Genomic DNA, 17624 nt, shown 5'->3' with positions numbered 1-17624 from the left:
TGGGAGTAGCAGAGAGAAGCAGACAGCGGCCTGGTGCTAAGTCTTCTGGACAGAAATGTGACTACTACTTCTGAAGAAGAGCTATAAGTCCATGGGCAATGGGGACAGCAGTGGGAAGACTGACGGCATGAAGTGGGAACTCAGGAATGTCAAGAGGCCCAAACTAGAAGCTAATTAAACCACCACCTCCTCAGAGAACATTCCTCTGGCCTCATGGCTGAGTCAGTTCCCATGGGTGCTCTGTGGAGCCCCCACATCTTCCCTTGGAGGTTCATATCCCGGTTTGTAGATGTCTATGAGCTGCTCCAAAGCAGAGCCTACATGTGTCTGGTTCACTGTTGGTTTCTGGTGCATTGTGTACAGTAGAATGTGCACCTTTAATGCTTGCTGTTTGAATCTGAAATGATTGCACAAACAAATAAAAGCACCAAATAGCCTCAGCAGACCAACCTCACAATTGATGTGTGAATTTCTTGCCCAGAATTTTTTACCATTAACTTTCAAGTACATTTGAATCTTTCAAGCCATAGTTTCTTCCAAGGTCTTTGCCAATGCAAAAACCAGACTCATGCATGCATCCCACTGACCAACCTTTCCAGAAAGCTGCACCTAGCTCTGGGTGGTGTATCTCATGACCCTGGAGAAAAGAAACATGAAAAATCTTAGTGCAGTTCATGTTCCTGTATTCACTGGATATATGTGAAATCCTGTGGAATCTCTCAAGAGAAAGGAGAATCCTGAGGAAGGAGTTACCTCTGTATCACAGAAGAGGCCATTTCTAAAGTCCTGAGTAGTAAGGCTGCAATACAAGATGAGTGTACTGAGGGAGCAGACACAGGAGACAGCTGGGAGAAAAGTTCAAGATGAGGATGCAGACGTGTAGTTACTATAAGATGAAGCATTTAGACATTACCATGCAAGTAGTGCAGGGTCACTGTAAATTCAAATTTAAAAAAACCTGACACCCTTGGGTGCATCCTGAGAAGCCCACTACTGCAGGAAGCAGATGAGCCTCAGGAGTAAAAATGGGTTTTTGGAGGACACCAGGAGGTTGAAGCTATGGTCCAGGAAAGGGAAGACCGTGAGAAGAGCTGCTGGTGGAGATGACAGACACAAGAAAACTCATCATTCTGGGCCCTGGGGAGCAATTTTCTATTCCCAAACCTACTCAAAAGACCCCAGAATCTAATTCTTCTATCCAGCCTGCATAGCCATGTCCAACTTGACTTGGAGTGACAGATATGCCTTTCCATCCCTTTGTTCATGGAGGAGGGCTCAGTTACTACTAACATAGGAGGACTCATCTATACAGCAACTTCTAAAGGTCCAGTACGCTCTCTTAATCATCGAAAGGTCTCAATAAATGTTTACCAAATGAGCAATAATATTACAATTGCAAAGATACTCATGTAAAATTTTAGAATTGTGTCCAGTACATATTATAGGAACTGCCACATATTAACTTATTTAATCTTATTTAATATTCTTTAAGCAGTCTGATCCCCATTTCATAGGTATAATTGAGACCCAAAGAAATTAAATAATTTATCCTAGATGACACAGCCTGGAAGGGACAGAGCCAAAATTCAAGCCTAGACAACTGAGTTAGTCCATGGCAAATATAATCCACATGCTATGCTGTCCTTCTGGTTGGCTTGTTGTAGTCTGCTTATTTGGTATTTTCTCTGAATCTGACACTATATAAGCTCTATGAAGAATAGTTATAGGATTCAGTTGTGGCAGCTGAGTGTCCTCATTAAGTATATGGTTCCACTTGCAGTAATCATGGTGTGTGGTTAATTTAGCCATGTAACTTAGGCATTTTCATTGCTGTAACCAAATATCTGAGTAAGACAATTTAAAGGAGGAAATATTTATTTTGGCTCACAGTTTCAGAGGTGTCAATCAATCTATCTTAACAAGAGGGTGTGCAGAGCACAACAGTTCACATCACAGTTTGCATCACAGCCAGGAAGCAGAGAAGGGGAGTTATAGGAGCAGAACAGGACAAGAATCTCCAAGATCACTCTCCCACTTCCACCAACTAGGCCTGACCTCCTGTTTTCCCCTTCTCACTATACTATCACCTCATTATGAATCTATCAGGAGTTAGTCCATTCCTTGGACAGAGCCTTCATGACCTAATGTCCCTAGATAGACCTACTTAGGGGTGTGTGTCATTAATCCTCTAAGCAGTTCTCAACCTAGTCAAGTCGACAATGAAGATTGACTATTATACAGAGAGTTTCTGGTCATGATGTTGGTCTTAGGTCAGTGATAGCAGGTACTCCAGATAAAGTATGAACAGAAATTAGGAGAAAACCACTAAATATTTACCAGACAAGTAAAATAGTAAGGTCCACAAAAGTATAAGAGACTCATACACTAATCTGAGTCATCTGGTAAACCCAGGGCTTCAGAGTTGCCACCAAAGCCACATGAGGGCAGTTCTGGCTTCCTTCTTCAAGGACTTGAGACTGCTCAACTTCTCTACCATTATTTTACAATATTTAAAACTGAAATAGCTGTTCACCAAACTTTAGGACTTATATTGTCCAGGGACAGTTAACCCTAAATGTAAAGTGTATCCAAGGATCATCAACAATGATTCTTTCGATTGAAGACTGTGGCAATTACTCTGCCTGTAAAATACCTGCTACACAATCATTAGGACTGGGTTTGAATCCCTAGCATGCCTGTAAAGCCTGGGCACATAGCTCTATGATCTGAGCACTGGGGCAGGGGAGAGGAGTCAAAAGGGGAGTGCCTGGAGCTTATTGGACAGAGAACTTAACTGATTCAATGAGATCTAAATTGAGTCAGAGACTGTCTCAAAAAATAAGCTGGAGAACTATTGAGGAAATCACCGTTGTCTGCCTTTCACTTTCACATGCATGTACACACATATTCACACATTTATGAAAACTTGTCCATATAGTCCAACACACAAACACACACACACACACACACACACACACACACACACACCCCAAATAAAAATTTAACAATATATCTGTCATCCATGCATCCATCCAATCATTAAATGCTAATCATATCTGATAATCTATACTAAACTTAAACTCTTATTCAATACAATACAGTTCTTATTCAAAATGATACACTGTTCCTCTGTAACAAAGGAGTCCCTCTAATCTTTGCATTCCCAAGTAAAAGACAGTGTCATCTACAACCTCTTTCTTCATGACTAGGATGCTATGGGCCACCAAATTAGTTCCATGCCAGGGAGAACATCATAAGTACAGGCTTAGGGGAGCATTCTGAAAAAGCCAGGAAAATCACAAACTGGTCTTCAAATCAGCAAATAGTTCTTGGCTCTCTGAGTTCACACTTCCACATACTCCTCTCTGCACCCAAAACTTTCCTATCGCCAGAGAGAAACAATGTGACATCTTTCCAGTTTCCTTTCTCTGACTGATACCCATGTGCAGTCAGAAATATATCTGTCTTTCTCTGTTTCCTCCTCCAGGTACCCCAGTAGGCCTAGTATCGGGATCTGCATACAATTATGGGTCAGGAAAGGCTGGTTGGTGGTTGGTGTCCACCATCAACCTGAAATGCCTTCTCCCCCTATTTTTGGGTGCATGAGCATAAGGAGTGCCTATGGTAAATCTGTATGGGCCCCTCACAGGTAGTTACAATAACAGCTAATGTTAAGCAGCTACGTATTCTGCATGTGTGGTCTTAACGTGGTCTTCACTACTTCTCTGAGACACTGTTCCCATTTTGCCTATGAGAACACAGGTAGCTGGAAAGAGATTTATCTTAATATTGAGCTATTTTTAAGCTTTGACTGGAAACCCTTCACTGTGTTTTCCTCCTATTATCCAGGGGTACCACCGACCCCGACACTACATTGCAACCCAAGGTAAGTGTCTTGGAGTGACCTCAAGGATATCTAGGAAGAGGGATTTTTTTTTATAATCAGGGTAAGCTTTATTATCCACTTTTCCTCTCTCTGTTATCCCAAAGCTCTTTCTCCACTAAATGGTCTGGCTTCTCCTGAAGGAAGGGGATGAACTTTCACAGACAGAGAAACCAGAGACAGAGCAGCAAAGCCTCCAGAAGTCCTTGAGGAGCAAGGAGATGACAAGTTCAGCTTAGATTGGCAGCAGAAAGAGCTGTCACTAGAAAATATCATTAAGGGCAAAGAGGCCACATATGGGGTAACCAGTAAAAAGCCTCAGCAGGTTACCCAACAGACATTCCCATCCCTTCAGTGAATGCAAGTCCACAAAAGAGATGCAGCCACTTGCCCTGGAAAGCAGTGTGGCAGTATGCTATCAGAAGGCTTAAAAATTATGATGCCTTTTAAAGCCTCCTGGGGGAAGTCCTGCAGATAATTATATGTGTGGACCTTGACATATATAAAAAGCATTCTTTACAATGTTATCGTGTCATCTGTAATAGGAAAAAGTGAAAAATCCCAAATGCCCAATAATAGACAGGTTGGTTAAATAACATATGGTGTCTCCATGTTATAGAAAGCTCTGTAGCTATAAAAAAAATACCATTTTTTGAGGATATGAAAAAGTACTTATAATAAACCTGGTGCTTATTGCAGAAAATGTATATGTACACACAAAACACAGAAAAATATTATTCAAATTTTCTTTCAAATGTATGAATTGCTTTTGTAATTTTAAAATTGATGAAGACCCAGGATATTAGGAGTTGTTTTCTAGGAAATTGCTCTGGACTGTCAGATCCAATCTCCCACTCCTTGCTTTTCTGCCTTTTTTCCTTTTTTTCTTTCTTTTTCATTTTCTGTTTTTTAATCCTCTCTCCTGGTCAAGCTTCAGATGAAAGTCTCCGGCATTTGTCAAACTCAAAACTCGGGACCCTCTTGCTTTTGGCAGCTCCACCTCCCTCCACCCTAGTTCCCTTGCTATCTCTCATTGAGATCCTGCTGTCCAGATTTTGGAAAAAACCCTGGGACATGATCTATACTATAGTCCAGATAAAGCAGTGAATCATGAAAAAGTGGAGCTGCTGGGCTGAGCCTGAGGGTAAGGACAAGGGTGAGGAGGGTGCTGCAGACCACAGATACCTAAAATGTGTGGGTTTTTTTCTTATCTGTGCTCTGTTCTGGCCCCAACAGATTCATGCCTCCAGCCTCAGTCTCAGCTACTTGGTGTCCCACTCAGGCTCCCCTGGCCTCACTCTTACCCACCTGTGTTGAACTTTGATTAAACAGCCGAGAGACAAACTTTTCAACATCCTCTTTGCACCCACAGTCTCTAACCCCATCGCCTTCTCTGTTGGCAGGTCCAATGCAAGAGACTGTGAAGGACTTCTGGAGAATGATCTGGCAGGAAAACTCTGCCAGCATCGTCATGGTCACAAACCTTGTGGAAGTGGGCAGGGTAAGCCTCTCCTTCAGTTGTGTGGGCAGAGGGTGGTGGAGATGCACCCTGGTGTGCCTGGCGCCTGCATTGGGCCACCAGCTTCCTAAGCAGTACCACACCCTTACAGCAGCCTGTAGGGATGGATGGGAGCTACCATACTCCTACTTCACATTTGAGCAGTGTTCTCTTCCTTCAAGTCTCCCATCCCATTTCTATCTGCTCTCTCCACTGGTAATGTCATCTCATATATTTTGAGAAAACTAAAGCCATCAGATGGGAACTCTCTCACCAATACATCACCAGCCTATAATCTTATTTATATCTGCAGCCATCTTCACACCCTTCCCTTCTTTTGTCAGGGCTAGCCATGAGAACGGGCTGTTTCTGTTGACTCCAAAAGGTTGACTATTGGCCATTTCTTATGACAAAGCCTAATATGACAAATACTACGTTTCTGCCCTTGGATAGGTGACCCCTGGGAAGATGCTTTCTGAGAGGTCACTGCAAGCCTTTGTCCACCTCCCCTCCTCATCTGTTAGCCCAACATTCTTTTTCCACTAAAGAACCTGGTCTTCCCTGAAAGAAGAGAATGAACTTTCACTAGTAAAGAAGCCAGAAGGACAGAGCAGGAAGACAACCAGGAGTCCCTGAGAAGCAAGGAAGTGACACATTCAGCTTTGAAGGGAGGTGGGAGGGGGCTGTCACTAGGATAAATCATTAAGAGGGGAGGAGCCAGGCAGGGCAGATCAGAGGTATTAATAACCTCAGGTGCAACCCAATAAGGCTTGGAGTTTTTCTCATATTCCCTTTTCATTTGAAATATAGGACTCCTCCTCATTGCTGAATTATTTCCCTCAGCATATGAATATGCTCAGCAATTTCCCTCTCAGAGGGACAAAACTCACCACCAAATGAGTCACAAAACAAAAACAAAAATCATGAACCTGCTAAAGGGAGGGTGGGGATGGGGAGGATTGATAGCAATGATAGAAAGATAGGGGAGGAAGAGTAATCTGAATAAATTATATTTATGTACAAAATTGTCACACAACCAAATTAATAACTGTAAAATGATTAAAAACATTTTTAAAGCCAAACAAATGTACCTCCTCTGTTCCCATGTTTCTCCTGAATCTCAAGGACTCACAGAGACTTTGTGTCTCTGCTCAGTTCTCCTCTACCCACCTCAACATGATAGGTCTCTCCATTTCACCAGTAGTGATACCGTCAACATCACTCCCTTCATGTGGACAAACCCAGGCTCCATGGCTCTCTCTTTATCTGTCTTCTCCTCTCATGGCATCTCACCCTCTACTACCCGCTCTTCCTCCTCTGACGGTGAAACCTCATCAGGGTTCAGGCTTCCGTCTCTTTCTCTATTCTATCTAGATTGGGTCCTAAGTTGCCCTTAGCTGGAGCTTAGAAGTGGGACCACTGTTTCCAGCTTCGCTTTTGCCTCTTTGATTAACTGTGGCCTGTGGGTGGATGGGTGGGCTGCATCATTGAAAGGCTGATGTACAAATATCTAGACTCAAAAGGCTCCTGTATACAGACTACACATGGATGGACAGGTGAAATTTATAGATAGTCAGGATAAAGTGTCCTGGCCGCAGAGATGGAGAAGATGAAGCTATCTTCTCTGTCACGTTGTACTGAAAGGATGTGGACATCTCATTGCCTAATAGTGGGTCAGGGCCAAGTAAGACTTTATCCTTGCACTTTCACCTTTATCTGGCACATTCCCCAGTTTTACAGATGAGGCATGGGTGCAAATGGGTGAACACCTGAGTCAATTGGCTCCAATCTCACTCTTGACTCTCATTCTAATACTTGTAACCCCGCTGTTCAGGCTGCTCTTGCTGTTCAGCTGCTTCCCCAGGGACTGAGACGCAGGCTGCAACTCCAGTGAGTAACCAGAGCAACTCAGGGTTTGAGAATTCCAGCCTGGCCCACAGCACATTCCACGTTTTGAAACAAATTCTCCTGGTGGTAGACTGTGGGTTGAAACTGGTCTTGCAGGGGAGAGCAGTTTCTTAATGAAACTCCTGCTAGTGGCCAACACACACACTACATTTTATTTATCTCTCAATAATTGTACAAGGCAGTGTTCCTGGTTATGATACACACAGTCTGGGCTTAGTTCTCACACCATCCCTTGTCAGCTGTTGACTTTAAACAGTTTTCTTGGCTTCTTCATGTTTAAATCCTCATCTGTAAAATGTGGATGAACATATTATCTAAGGCTATAGTGACATATAATTAAAATAATACATACAAATAAGTCATAGAACATTTAGTAGGCAGGGCTAGACAAGGTAAGTATCGACTTTCATTAGCTACAGGAATCTAAGGCATTCTAGAAAGTTCTTAGGTCTAAAGTCTGAGAATCGAGCAATATTCTCCAAACCCTGTTGCAGTTTCAGTGTTTCCCTAAGTGGGTTCCATGGGATGCTAGTCTGCAGGATGGCTAGTGAAGAGACGGTTCCATGGTTAAATACGTTTGGGAAATGCTGTGTCCTCCGCCCCTGTTGGAGAGTCCTAAGATATTTAACATTAGCATTTCTGAGGATCTAAGTCACGTTTTAGCAAAGCAGCCTGTTTAACTTTGTTGAAACAGCATTTCCCAAACTCATTTGACCACAAAACCTTTTTGTGTTTGTTTTGTTTTTTTGTTTCTTGTTTTTTGTTTTTATTTTGTTTTGTTTTGTTTTGTTTACCTAACACCTATTAGCACCCAGCGGAACACACTGTGGGAAATGCCACGCTAGGCCGTGCGTCGTCCCCCGGAATGGTAATAACACTTTTGCTATTTTAAGGGGAAAAACCATGATTTCTTTTGCTCTCTGTGGAACTTAGAGTCAAATGTGGGAGCTGCTTGCTGGGAGCATAGGTACCCACCTCTGGGGCAGAGAGCAGTGGTGCATCTTCCCTTTGAGCTCAGGACTGTCTGTCTCTTCCCCAACTAAGAGCCTTTCTCCTTCCAGTCCCTAGTGACCGCCTCTTTATAAGGACCCTCTCCTAAACCCTTCTGCTTCTACCTCCTCTCTGTTTTCCACATGAATTTCTCATTCTTGCTCAGATAATAAGGCTCAGCAGCCCCGTGCTGACACAGCAGGAAATGACCACGCCACCATCTCCAGTACTATTGTTCATCTGCCAAGTGGGGATGATATACTTCCCATCTTACTTAGTTCTTTCTGATGGCTTAGGGTAGCAAGGCACTGGAAAACCACCAGGAGCTGTAAGAGAAGAAACTGCTATTATTTTTAATGACCCCAGTGACTCTGGCAGTGAGTTAGGCCCTGTGCAATTTGCTGATCCCTGACCACTGAGCACCCCATGAGCTGAAATGCCACCAAAAATCACCCTTGGGTTTATTTGGATGGGAAAACTAAAGGAGTTGGCTTCTCATGCATGGCACTCTGTTTATGCACTCTCCTTCCTGTCCTTTCCCTGTCTCTCACTTGGCCACAGGTAAAGTGTGTACGATACTGGCCAGATGACACAGAGGTCTATGGAGACATTAAAGTCACCCTAATTGAAACAGAGCCCCTGGCAGAATATGTCATCCGCACTTTCACAGTCCAGAAGGTAAGTTTTCCTTTCTGTGAGAAGTCCCTCTTCCAAGCCAGTTGACTGGTCTACTCATCCAGACAGTGGAGACCAAGGGTCTGATTTGTCTCTACTTCACACCTGCATGATAGACAGAATGGTAATCAGAGTAGATGTGGCTGTTACATTGGATTCATCAACTAGAGAGACCAATAGACTTCAATAGACAAATGCAATGGACTAAGGGATATATTGTGATAAGAGCCATAAGGGACTAACAGACAAAGAATTTACAGGGGTACCACTACATACCCCCAGAGCCGGAGTAATTTGTAGATTGGAGAAAATTCAGGCTGAGAAGGCTCCAGTCAAGGAAAGGATGGAAGGAATAATATCCTCGGCCAAGGGTCAAAAACATAGTACGGTGGGCAAAAAGACACCAGCATTTCCCAGGCTGGGATTCTAGTCTTAACCAGGGGAAATTTTGTCCACTGGTGGGTATCTGTCACTGTCTGAAGACATGTGGGAATGTTACAACTTGAGAGAGGGTATAATGACATCTAGCAGAAGGGGGCCAGTAGTGCTGCTAAACAATCCATAACACATATGATCAAGAACTATCCAGCCCAGCATGTCACATCTAAGACTTTCTAGATTGAGAGATGCTGGTCCATACATTTGTGCTACAGCTGACTATGGACATACTCCTGAGGGCTAACTAATTAGCTCCACGGTGAATTAGCTCTTACCACTTAAGGATGTACATCCAGGAAAAGGGACAGCTGGGATGAGCCAACCACCAACACTGTGTAGTGAAGGCCCCATGAGGAGGGTCTGAATGAGCACCAATCTTCTCTAATGAGTCCCCAGTTAATGTTAAGAGGGTCTCTCCAAGCAAAGACTCCAGTTGGGATGAACTGTAGCCTACAAGGCATGTTGAAGGAGTAGGGTCTTTTCTTGGCTTGTCTTTTTTTTTCTTCCTTTAAATAATCATAAAGGGAGGCATTACCTATAGGAAACTTCACTTACAAGACCCCACGAATCTCTAAAGATGAACACCACAGCTTCTCCATGGTTTATGAACAGGCGATCAGTAGTCTATCGACATCAACTTTAGCTCAGCATCAGTTCCTGAACTAGGAACTCCGGAACAGCAAACAGAAGTGTCCTCTGCTCCTGGAGTAAGCACAGCTCCACCAAGGACAGCACAGCACAAGTGGGGAGGGCACATGCCAGTGCTGGAGCTGTTCTGCCTCTCCTCCCCATCCCTGATTCAATCTGGCTTTTATCCCCCTCCCCCTTCTAGCCTTACTCTGCCTCTCATCTTGCCCCATCTTAGTTTGGATTTCCTAAAAGCAGAGCCCAAAGCAACTGGAATTTGAATGAATTGTGTATAGAAAAGAAGCTTGCAGGATGAGAGTTGGGAGCAGGACCTTAGTAGGCAACCCACTTCAGCCTGACCTCACAGGGTCCTGGGGCAAGAATTTCTCCACAGGTATAGGACTTCTTACTGAGTCCCCACGAGGATACCAGTCATTCTGGCTTGCCTAGAACATGCTGGGTTTAGCACTGGAGGTCCACATCCCAGGAAAGCCCTCCATTCTGGTCACACTGGACTATTGACTAAGCTAGTTAATACCTCAGCCCTTCTATCAGGCAGAGAAGGCTAGCTATTCCCAACCAACTCAGGGATGGGATGCAGGTCCAGCTGAGGGTTGTCTTCTCAGGAAGGGGAGTGTGAGATGTCTCCAAACAAGACACACAGGGGCTGAGGATGGTGTGCAAGCCCAAGAACCAAGATTGGCTGGACAACAACACACACTCTGAACCCATCCTCCACAGAGCAGCCACTTGGGGGCCTTGATATCCTGGTACCCTTGAGATAAAGCCAGGGCTTTGGCTGGGGCTCTAGGCCTCCAGGCTTCACCGCCTCACATCCAACCCTGTCATCCCTCTACGCTGCCTCTGCATCCCCCTACACTGCCCTCTGCATCCCCCTACGCTGCCCTCTGCATCCCTCCGGCCCTGACCTGGCTTCTTTGTGATGCTCTGCAGTGCTCTCTGTAGCCTGTCCCCAAGATCTCATGCATGCTGCCCCTTTGTGTCCTCAGTGAGGTAAGAAGGCTCATACATACATCAGCTTCATAATGATGAAGACTGGGGACAGTAGAGCCATATAGGCAATCTGCAAACCATCCTCCTACTGTTTAATAAACATGTTCTGAATCTTGTTTAGCTTCACTTTCCTTTTCTAAAATGTGGAGATAATGATAGGAGGCCTGATCCATGTATTAAATGAATAAATACATGGATGTGTTCAAAAGAGTGATGGGACATCACCAGTACTTAGTATAAATGCCAGCTTTTATTTTTACTATTGTATTCCTAGACCTCAGTAAAGGAGGCTTCTTTTAAGAAGCCTTCCCTAATTTCTCCTCTCCTCCAATCATGTTAGATAATTCCTTTGTATACTCTAGTCCAATTATCCACATAGGAGTCTTCCTCACACAGTGAGGCCATGAGCTGTTCTGGGACAGGAGCTGTGGCTTAAATCACCCTTTCATAGTGCCTAACACATGTCCAGGAAAAGACAGCTCTTGGTGAGTATTACTTAACTTGAGATGAACAATAATGTAGAGATTTCCTAGCACCGGCTAGGAATTGCTCTGAACGTCTAAAGACATGCAAGCAAAATACTCATACACATAAAAATAAAAATAACTTAATTAATTTTAAGAGGTTCTTCAAGAAATTACTGGTTTCACATTTTCTAGAAGTAACTGGGCAGAGTTCCTGTGAACTAACACCCACTAACCCCATGAGTACCTCGTTTCCCCACACAGCAGAGAGGCCCGTTCCTCAGTAGCATATCCCCTACTCCCCATGGACCTGGGAGGGTACATGAGGGCAGCAGGTGGAGGAACGGAGGCCCATTCTCTCCTCAGAAAGGCTACCACGAGATCCGGGAGCTCCGCCTCTTCCACTTCACCAGCTGGCCTGACCATGGTGTTCCCTGCTATGCCACTGGCCTTCTGGGCTTCGTCCGCCAGGTCAAGTTCCTCAATCCCCCAGAAGCCGGGCCCATAGTGGTCCATTGCAGGTGAGTCAGACCTCCATCCCCATTCTGCAACCAACTGTACCTCTGTGGATTTGCTCTCCAGGTGAGGGTGATACCATCTTGTCCCATGGCCTTGGTTTCTCGCTTTAAGACCCCTCCTCCTATGACCCAGAACCCAGCCAACTTCTGAGGAGACCTGGGTCCCAGGGTCTAACAACAATGGTGGTAGGGATTATGTTACTGTTGTGATTGTTGACCCAGAGACACAGCTGAGCACAGCAGCACCTGCTACACCTGCCATGTATATCTGCCCAAATTGTTTCACTTCCAATACAAACTGGAGAAGTGAGAAGTGTACTCTTATCATTCCCATTTTATAGACTGGGAAACTGAGGCACCGAGATGGGAGAGAGGGGTGGGAAATGTCAAAACTGGAATAGTTGACATGTTCTCCGGAGCTTCCTAGCAGTGACTTGACATGGGATACCTTGGTATAAGTATGCATCTCTTCACTCCTACTATTTTTAAAATCAATTGCTGGCCTTCGGGGTCCTTAATAGAGAGCAAATGGTCAGTATCAGCTTCCCTTTATTACAGAGACGGGAAATTTTCAGCTTTGACCTAGAAAGTCACATTGAGCATAAGTGGCATTGAATCCTCCTAAATGGAGATGAAGTATTGTGTCAAGGGTATTTAGAATTGGAGGAAGGTAGATGTCCAGACCTGAATGCCACAGAGTCTGTATTCGCCTCCTTCCCAATGGCCCTCCATTTCAGTACGACCTTGGGCTCAGCACATCTTCTTATACCTTGTATGCGCAGGCCATCTCATTCTTCCTGGCAATGTCTGTGTCATCTAAGAAGGCCAGGGAAGACTCTGTGAATGTCTCAGAGGCAGCCCCTCCCTGTGTGAAAATTTCCCACACAGCATCACTTTGTATTCTCCACAGTAGTAGATACACATCCACATTTCATAGGTAGAAGCTGAGGGTTTAGCAGAAACCTCTGCACTGTCCGAGCATTTGGCATGGATTTTCTGCTTTGCCTCTCACCATAAACAAAGAGCAAAAGGTGCATTAGTGTCTAAGCCCAATATCCCTAACTGTAGCCAGAGTTCAGAAGGAAGAGAGGGAGGAAGATTATGGCAAGTATTCATTTGACTGTCTGCCACATGCAGTACTGTGTGTGATGATGGCCTGTACCTGCATCTCCACAGCAAGTCACTGTAAAGCATCTAAGCAGAGTGGTACCTACTCCTAGGGCTGTTATGGTTTGGTTAATGCACACTAAGTGCCTGAAAGAATTCCAAACATAATAAGCACTTGAAACTACCACCCTTCCTGCCTCTTAACATCATCTGACACCCCAGACAGGGCTTAATAAATTCTTTTGGACAGGACGTGTGTCTTACTCATCTTCCTATCCCTACTCTGAATCTTAGCATCCAGGGCATCATGGATGCTTGATAAATATTTGTGGTCAGGCACAAAACTAAGCAATTTACATGCATTATGCTTCTAAAATGCAATTTAATGCAATTTACATATATTGTACTATTAATACTAAGAGGTATATGGCCAGTTTTATTTTATGAATGAGAATAGTGAAACCCAGAGAGATGAAGTCATTTGCCCAAGGTCACACAGCTAGTCAGTAACAGAGCCAAGATTTAATCTCAGGGATCTCAAATAGCATATGCTTAACTACTGTTTTATTCCAGGGACTCTTCTAAGAGGCACGAACTGAGGCTCACAGACACCAGCACCTTATTCTCTGGTACTGTAACCTAGATTGAAAACTAGTGATGCTGGTCATTCCCATGTGATACATTGAGGATGAGGCTTTGGGGAACAGATGAATGAGTGATTTTTTTAATAGACCTCTTCCCAGGCTCCAGAACCCATTCTGTTGAGTTCTTTTTAAATAGGTCCAGAGTACACTGGGGACAGGTATTTTGAGGCAAGAATAAGGCAGGCTCCACTCAGTTCAAACCATAGTGTTTTATCATCAGTGAAGACGGCTTCCGAGGGGTTTAGTTTCCAGATCACTAACGTGTGGGTCCCTGCTGGCCTATGCTTCTTGGATTTATCAGCCAATGTTGCTTTTGCATCTTATTCCATCCATCTCCTTGCATTTCCTTTGATTTCCACATTGTTAGACAAAGACATTAGTTTCCCCGGGGTAAGTAAAGTGTGAAACCACCGCCAATGTGGGCTTCCTTGACAGGCTGTGCTGCTTCCCTTCCCAAACCGTGGGCAATACAGGCCAGGGTTCAATGATTCAGCCTTACTGCCTTATAATCCAGAGTTGATCTGGAGAGATCTGACTGTGCTCCAGGGGGTCTTGTGGAGTCTATCTTCTTGCCATTTTGTGTCTGGTTTGAGGTTGGACTAATAAAGCTTGTCAGTAATCAGAAACTGACTATAAGTCAGGGAACCTGGTGCCTGGTGAGGGTCTCAAGGCTGTCAGCGGCTCTAGTTTGATGATGTGTCTGGCTTGTGACCCTGAAGAAGCCAGCACAAGGGGGTCAACTGCAAGGCCTTGAATAGGGGACACCAGATCAACTCTCTGCCTTTGACACAGCTCAGAGCTCTCTGGTCTCTGCTCTCTCACTCACGTCTTCTCTGGAACCTCTGTCCTCTTCTGGCTTCCATCCACCAAACTATTTGCTGACATGAAAAAAAAAGAGGGGATAAAAGAAGGGGAGAGAGAGGGAAAAGACATGTTTACTCAGAAGACTCCAGTATGCCAGGCATAGATAAGTGTGATAAGGGTTTTACACTGTACCCCCTGGACTATATCCATCAGATAAGGGGCCTACAGGCACACCTACTATGAAATTTTGCATTCCACATTATAAATCTTATTAAGGAGAGTAGCAGAAATTCTAGACTGCCTGGGGGAACTCTCAGCTCTCCCATTTGCCATCTCTATGACCTCAGGCTGTAAGCTCTCTATGCCTCATCTTCTCACCCATGAAATGGGATAAGAAACTTGCCTATCACCTCCTAAGGAAGTCCATAAGCAAATTTGTAAGACACAACAATGTGTTACTTTGTAAGTACTACATGGCATTTGCTAAATAAGTACAATAAAATAAGTCCTCCAAAACAACCCCAATGATAAAGCATTACTCTTCCATTTAATAAGGAAAAATTTGATCACTTGTTCAGCATAGCCCAGGAGTTTCAGGCTTCCAATCATCCCATCTGTCTTTGGCAACACACTGCCTTACAACAAGGCTTTTGAGACAGGGCTAAGTGGTAGGGGCCTTGTCACCATAATTCGTCCCACCTTAAGAGCCCTGACACACACCAAACTTCTCTTCCAGTGCTGGAGCCGGGAGGACTGGCTGCTTCATTGCCATTGACACCATGCTCGACATGGCTGAGAATGAAGGGGTGGTGGACATCTTCAACTGTGTGCGTGAGCTCCGGGCACAGAGGGTCAACCTGGTGCAGACTGAGGTTAGTCCTGGGGTACTGAACCAGCTAGTTTCCTGATACCTTGGCCAAGGAGAAGCATGGTAGGACAGAGGCTCATTAGTGGAGAAGTCATGCAGAAAGGATGTGACTGCACAAGTATTAGTACAGAATTACGGTGTAGCCTGCTCTGGTAAGACATCCCAACCAATCCTGAGAGTCTATAGTACAGAAACTTCTGGCATCAATAACTGTTGAGTCCTCTGTCTCTACCGTCATCCAAGTAAGACTGAATGGCAGTTGTCAGAGAAAGTAGTCCATCCTTGGATTAAGGGATGGAGAGGAAGAGGAAGTATTGGTACTTATGGTATGTACTCAGTCAGCCCTTGATGGAAATGGCTTAACCAACAAAGTGCACTTTTTAGATTTATTTATTTTATTTTGTGAGTCTGAGTATTATGTATGTAAGTGCACCACATGTGTGCCTGGTGCTCACAGAGGTCTAAAGACCCTGTTGGATCTCCTAAAGCTAGAGTGACCATGGTTGTGAGCTACCATGTAGATGCTGAGAACCAAATCCTGGCCTTCTTTAAGAGCAGAAGTCCTCTTAACTACTGAGCCATCTCTCCAGCCCCAAGTTCTTGAGAAATTTGACTTGAGCTAGATGCTGAGGATTCCTGGAGAGACATATACAACCCTTACCCTCAAGAAAAGGCAGATGCCCAGGTTCCTGTCTGTCTAGCTGGAGAACCCAATGCCTGAGAAATTTGTAAGTAAGGCTGTCTGAATTGTTGTCACTTACAGTGAGCCAAGAAATGCATATTCTTTATGTCTAGGATATTTTCCCTACTCTTCACAGCTCATGGTATAGCTCCTACTCATATCTCCATTCTATCAGTGGAGAGGACACCAAGAAACTATATACCTAAGTCTTCACATGGCTAAAGCCCACATGGTTTGTCCTGAACCACTCACTCTCCTGTTAATCGAGTTTTCTGTCTATCCTACTCCTTCATGCCTTAGGTTGTTGTTCCTGCGATGAGTTCATGTTTTGGTTCTAGTAAAGGCTGTGGATGTCCTAGCAGATCTAGAACCCATGGGAGCTCCATGCATATCAACCCTGCAAAGCGACATACCCATGGCTTTAGGTACACCAGTCCCTGCAGATGCTCATTGAAAGCTTTAGCACACTGGGCTCTACTGCGGGCTCTGAGACAGCCCACAGGCCAATTCCCAGGCCTATAACACTAGAGCCAAGATGACTGTGCTATCTGTGCTTAAGACCATGCCTGTAGACTGCAATTGCTCTAGGTAAAGTCAGACACATGGCCCTCACTGTCAGACATGGAGATGTGTTTAAATATAAATGAATCATGATACATTCAAATTAAGCACTTTAATTAAAGGGGTCAAATTTTTGTTTAAAAAATATATTTACCCAACGAACACTTATAAAGACCCAGAATTATCAGTAAACTTATGCTTAATGGATTTAAAGACACTCTGGTTGTTGAGTGTAAAGTGGGATGGGGACAAAGGACAAGAATACTAAACATGCTCCAGGAAGTAGGAATAAAGCTTTCTGCAGAGAGAGCAGGGTTTCTGTAGCAAGCAGCTTTTGGATGAAAGCTGGGAATGTGAGCAGAACATAGAGAGCACTGCAATGACATGTTCTCGAGTTTCTCATTCTTATCAGTGGCTCTGCTGTTCCATCGTATACAAGGGCAAAATGCACCATAGCTCAATCACTGTGAAACATGGAGACTTAGACCTTTGGGTTATGGATTAAAAACTAAGGATTCTGCAGAAAAAATCATATCATTTTTTCATTGCTACAAGATTCATTCGATGTGGACAAAATGCTCACAGACAACTGTTCTTACCTGAAGCACTCTTCCCTTCCCCTTGACCTTGCAGGAGCAGTATGTGTTTGTGCATGATGCCATCCTAGAAGCATGCCTCTGCGGCAACACCGCCATCCCTGTGTGTGAGTTCCGCTCTCTCTACTACAACATCAGCAGGCTGGACCCTCAGACTAACTCCAGCCAGATCAAAGATGAGTTTCAGGTATGGGCAAAGCAGAGGTTCAGGGACTTAGCTGCTCTGGATTGTCCTAACAAATTTCCATAGTCTGGCTGACTTACATGGCAGGCATTTGCTTATCACACTTCTGGAAGCAACGAAGCCCAAAAGCAAACAGCCAGCAAATCTAGTATCTGGGGAGAGC

The 17624-nt window shown here is 44.3% G+C and overlaps 1 protein-coding gene across 1 annotated transcript in view; it reads left to right on the top strand.

Moving 5' to 3' along the window:
- Ptprt (protein tyrosine phosphatase receptor type T) overlaps positions 1–17624 on the top strand; it is an 805504-nt gene that overhangs the window by 755292 nt on the left and 32588 nt on the right. The window contains exons 19-24 of the mRNA XM_059258971.1: positions 3850–3886; positions 5287–5384; positions 8841–8957; positions 11864–12018; positions 15307–15442; positions 17315–17464. Of these exons, the coding sequence (XP_059114954.1) occupies positions 3850–3886; positions 5287–5384; positions 8841–8957; positions 11864–12018; positions 15307–15442; positions 17315–17464 (693 nt within the window). The remainder of the gene's footprint in view (positions 1–3849; positions 3887–5286; positions 5385–8840; positions 8958–11863; positions 12019–15306; positions 15443–17314; positions 17465–17624) is intronic.

Source organism: Peromyscus eremicus, chromosome 4 (assembly GCF_949786415.1).
Source record: "Peromyscus eremicus chromosome 4, PerEre_H2_v1, whole genome shotgun sequence".
Lineage (NCBI taxonomy): Eukaryota > Metazoa > Chordata > Mammalia > Rodentia > Cricetidae > Peromyscus > Peromyscus eremicus.
This window is presented reverse-complemented; position numbering and strand designations above follow the sequence as displayed.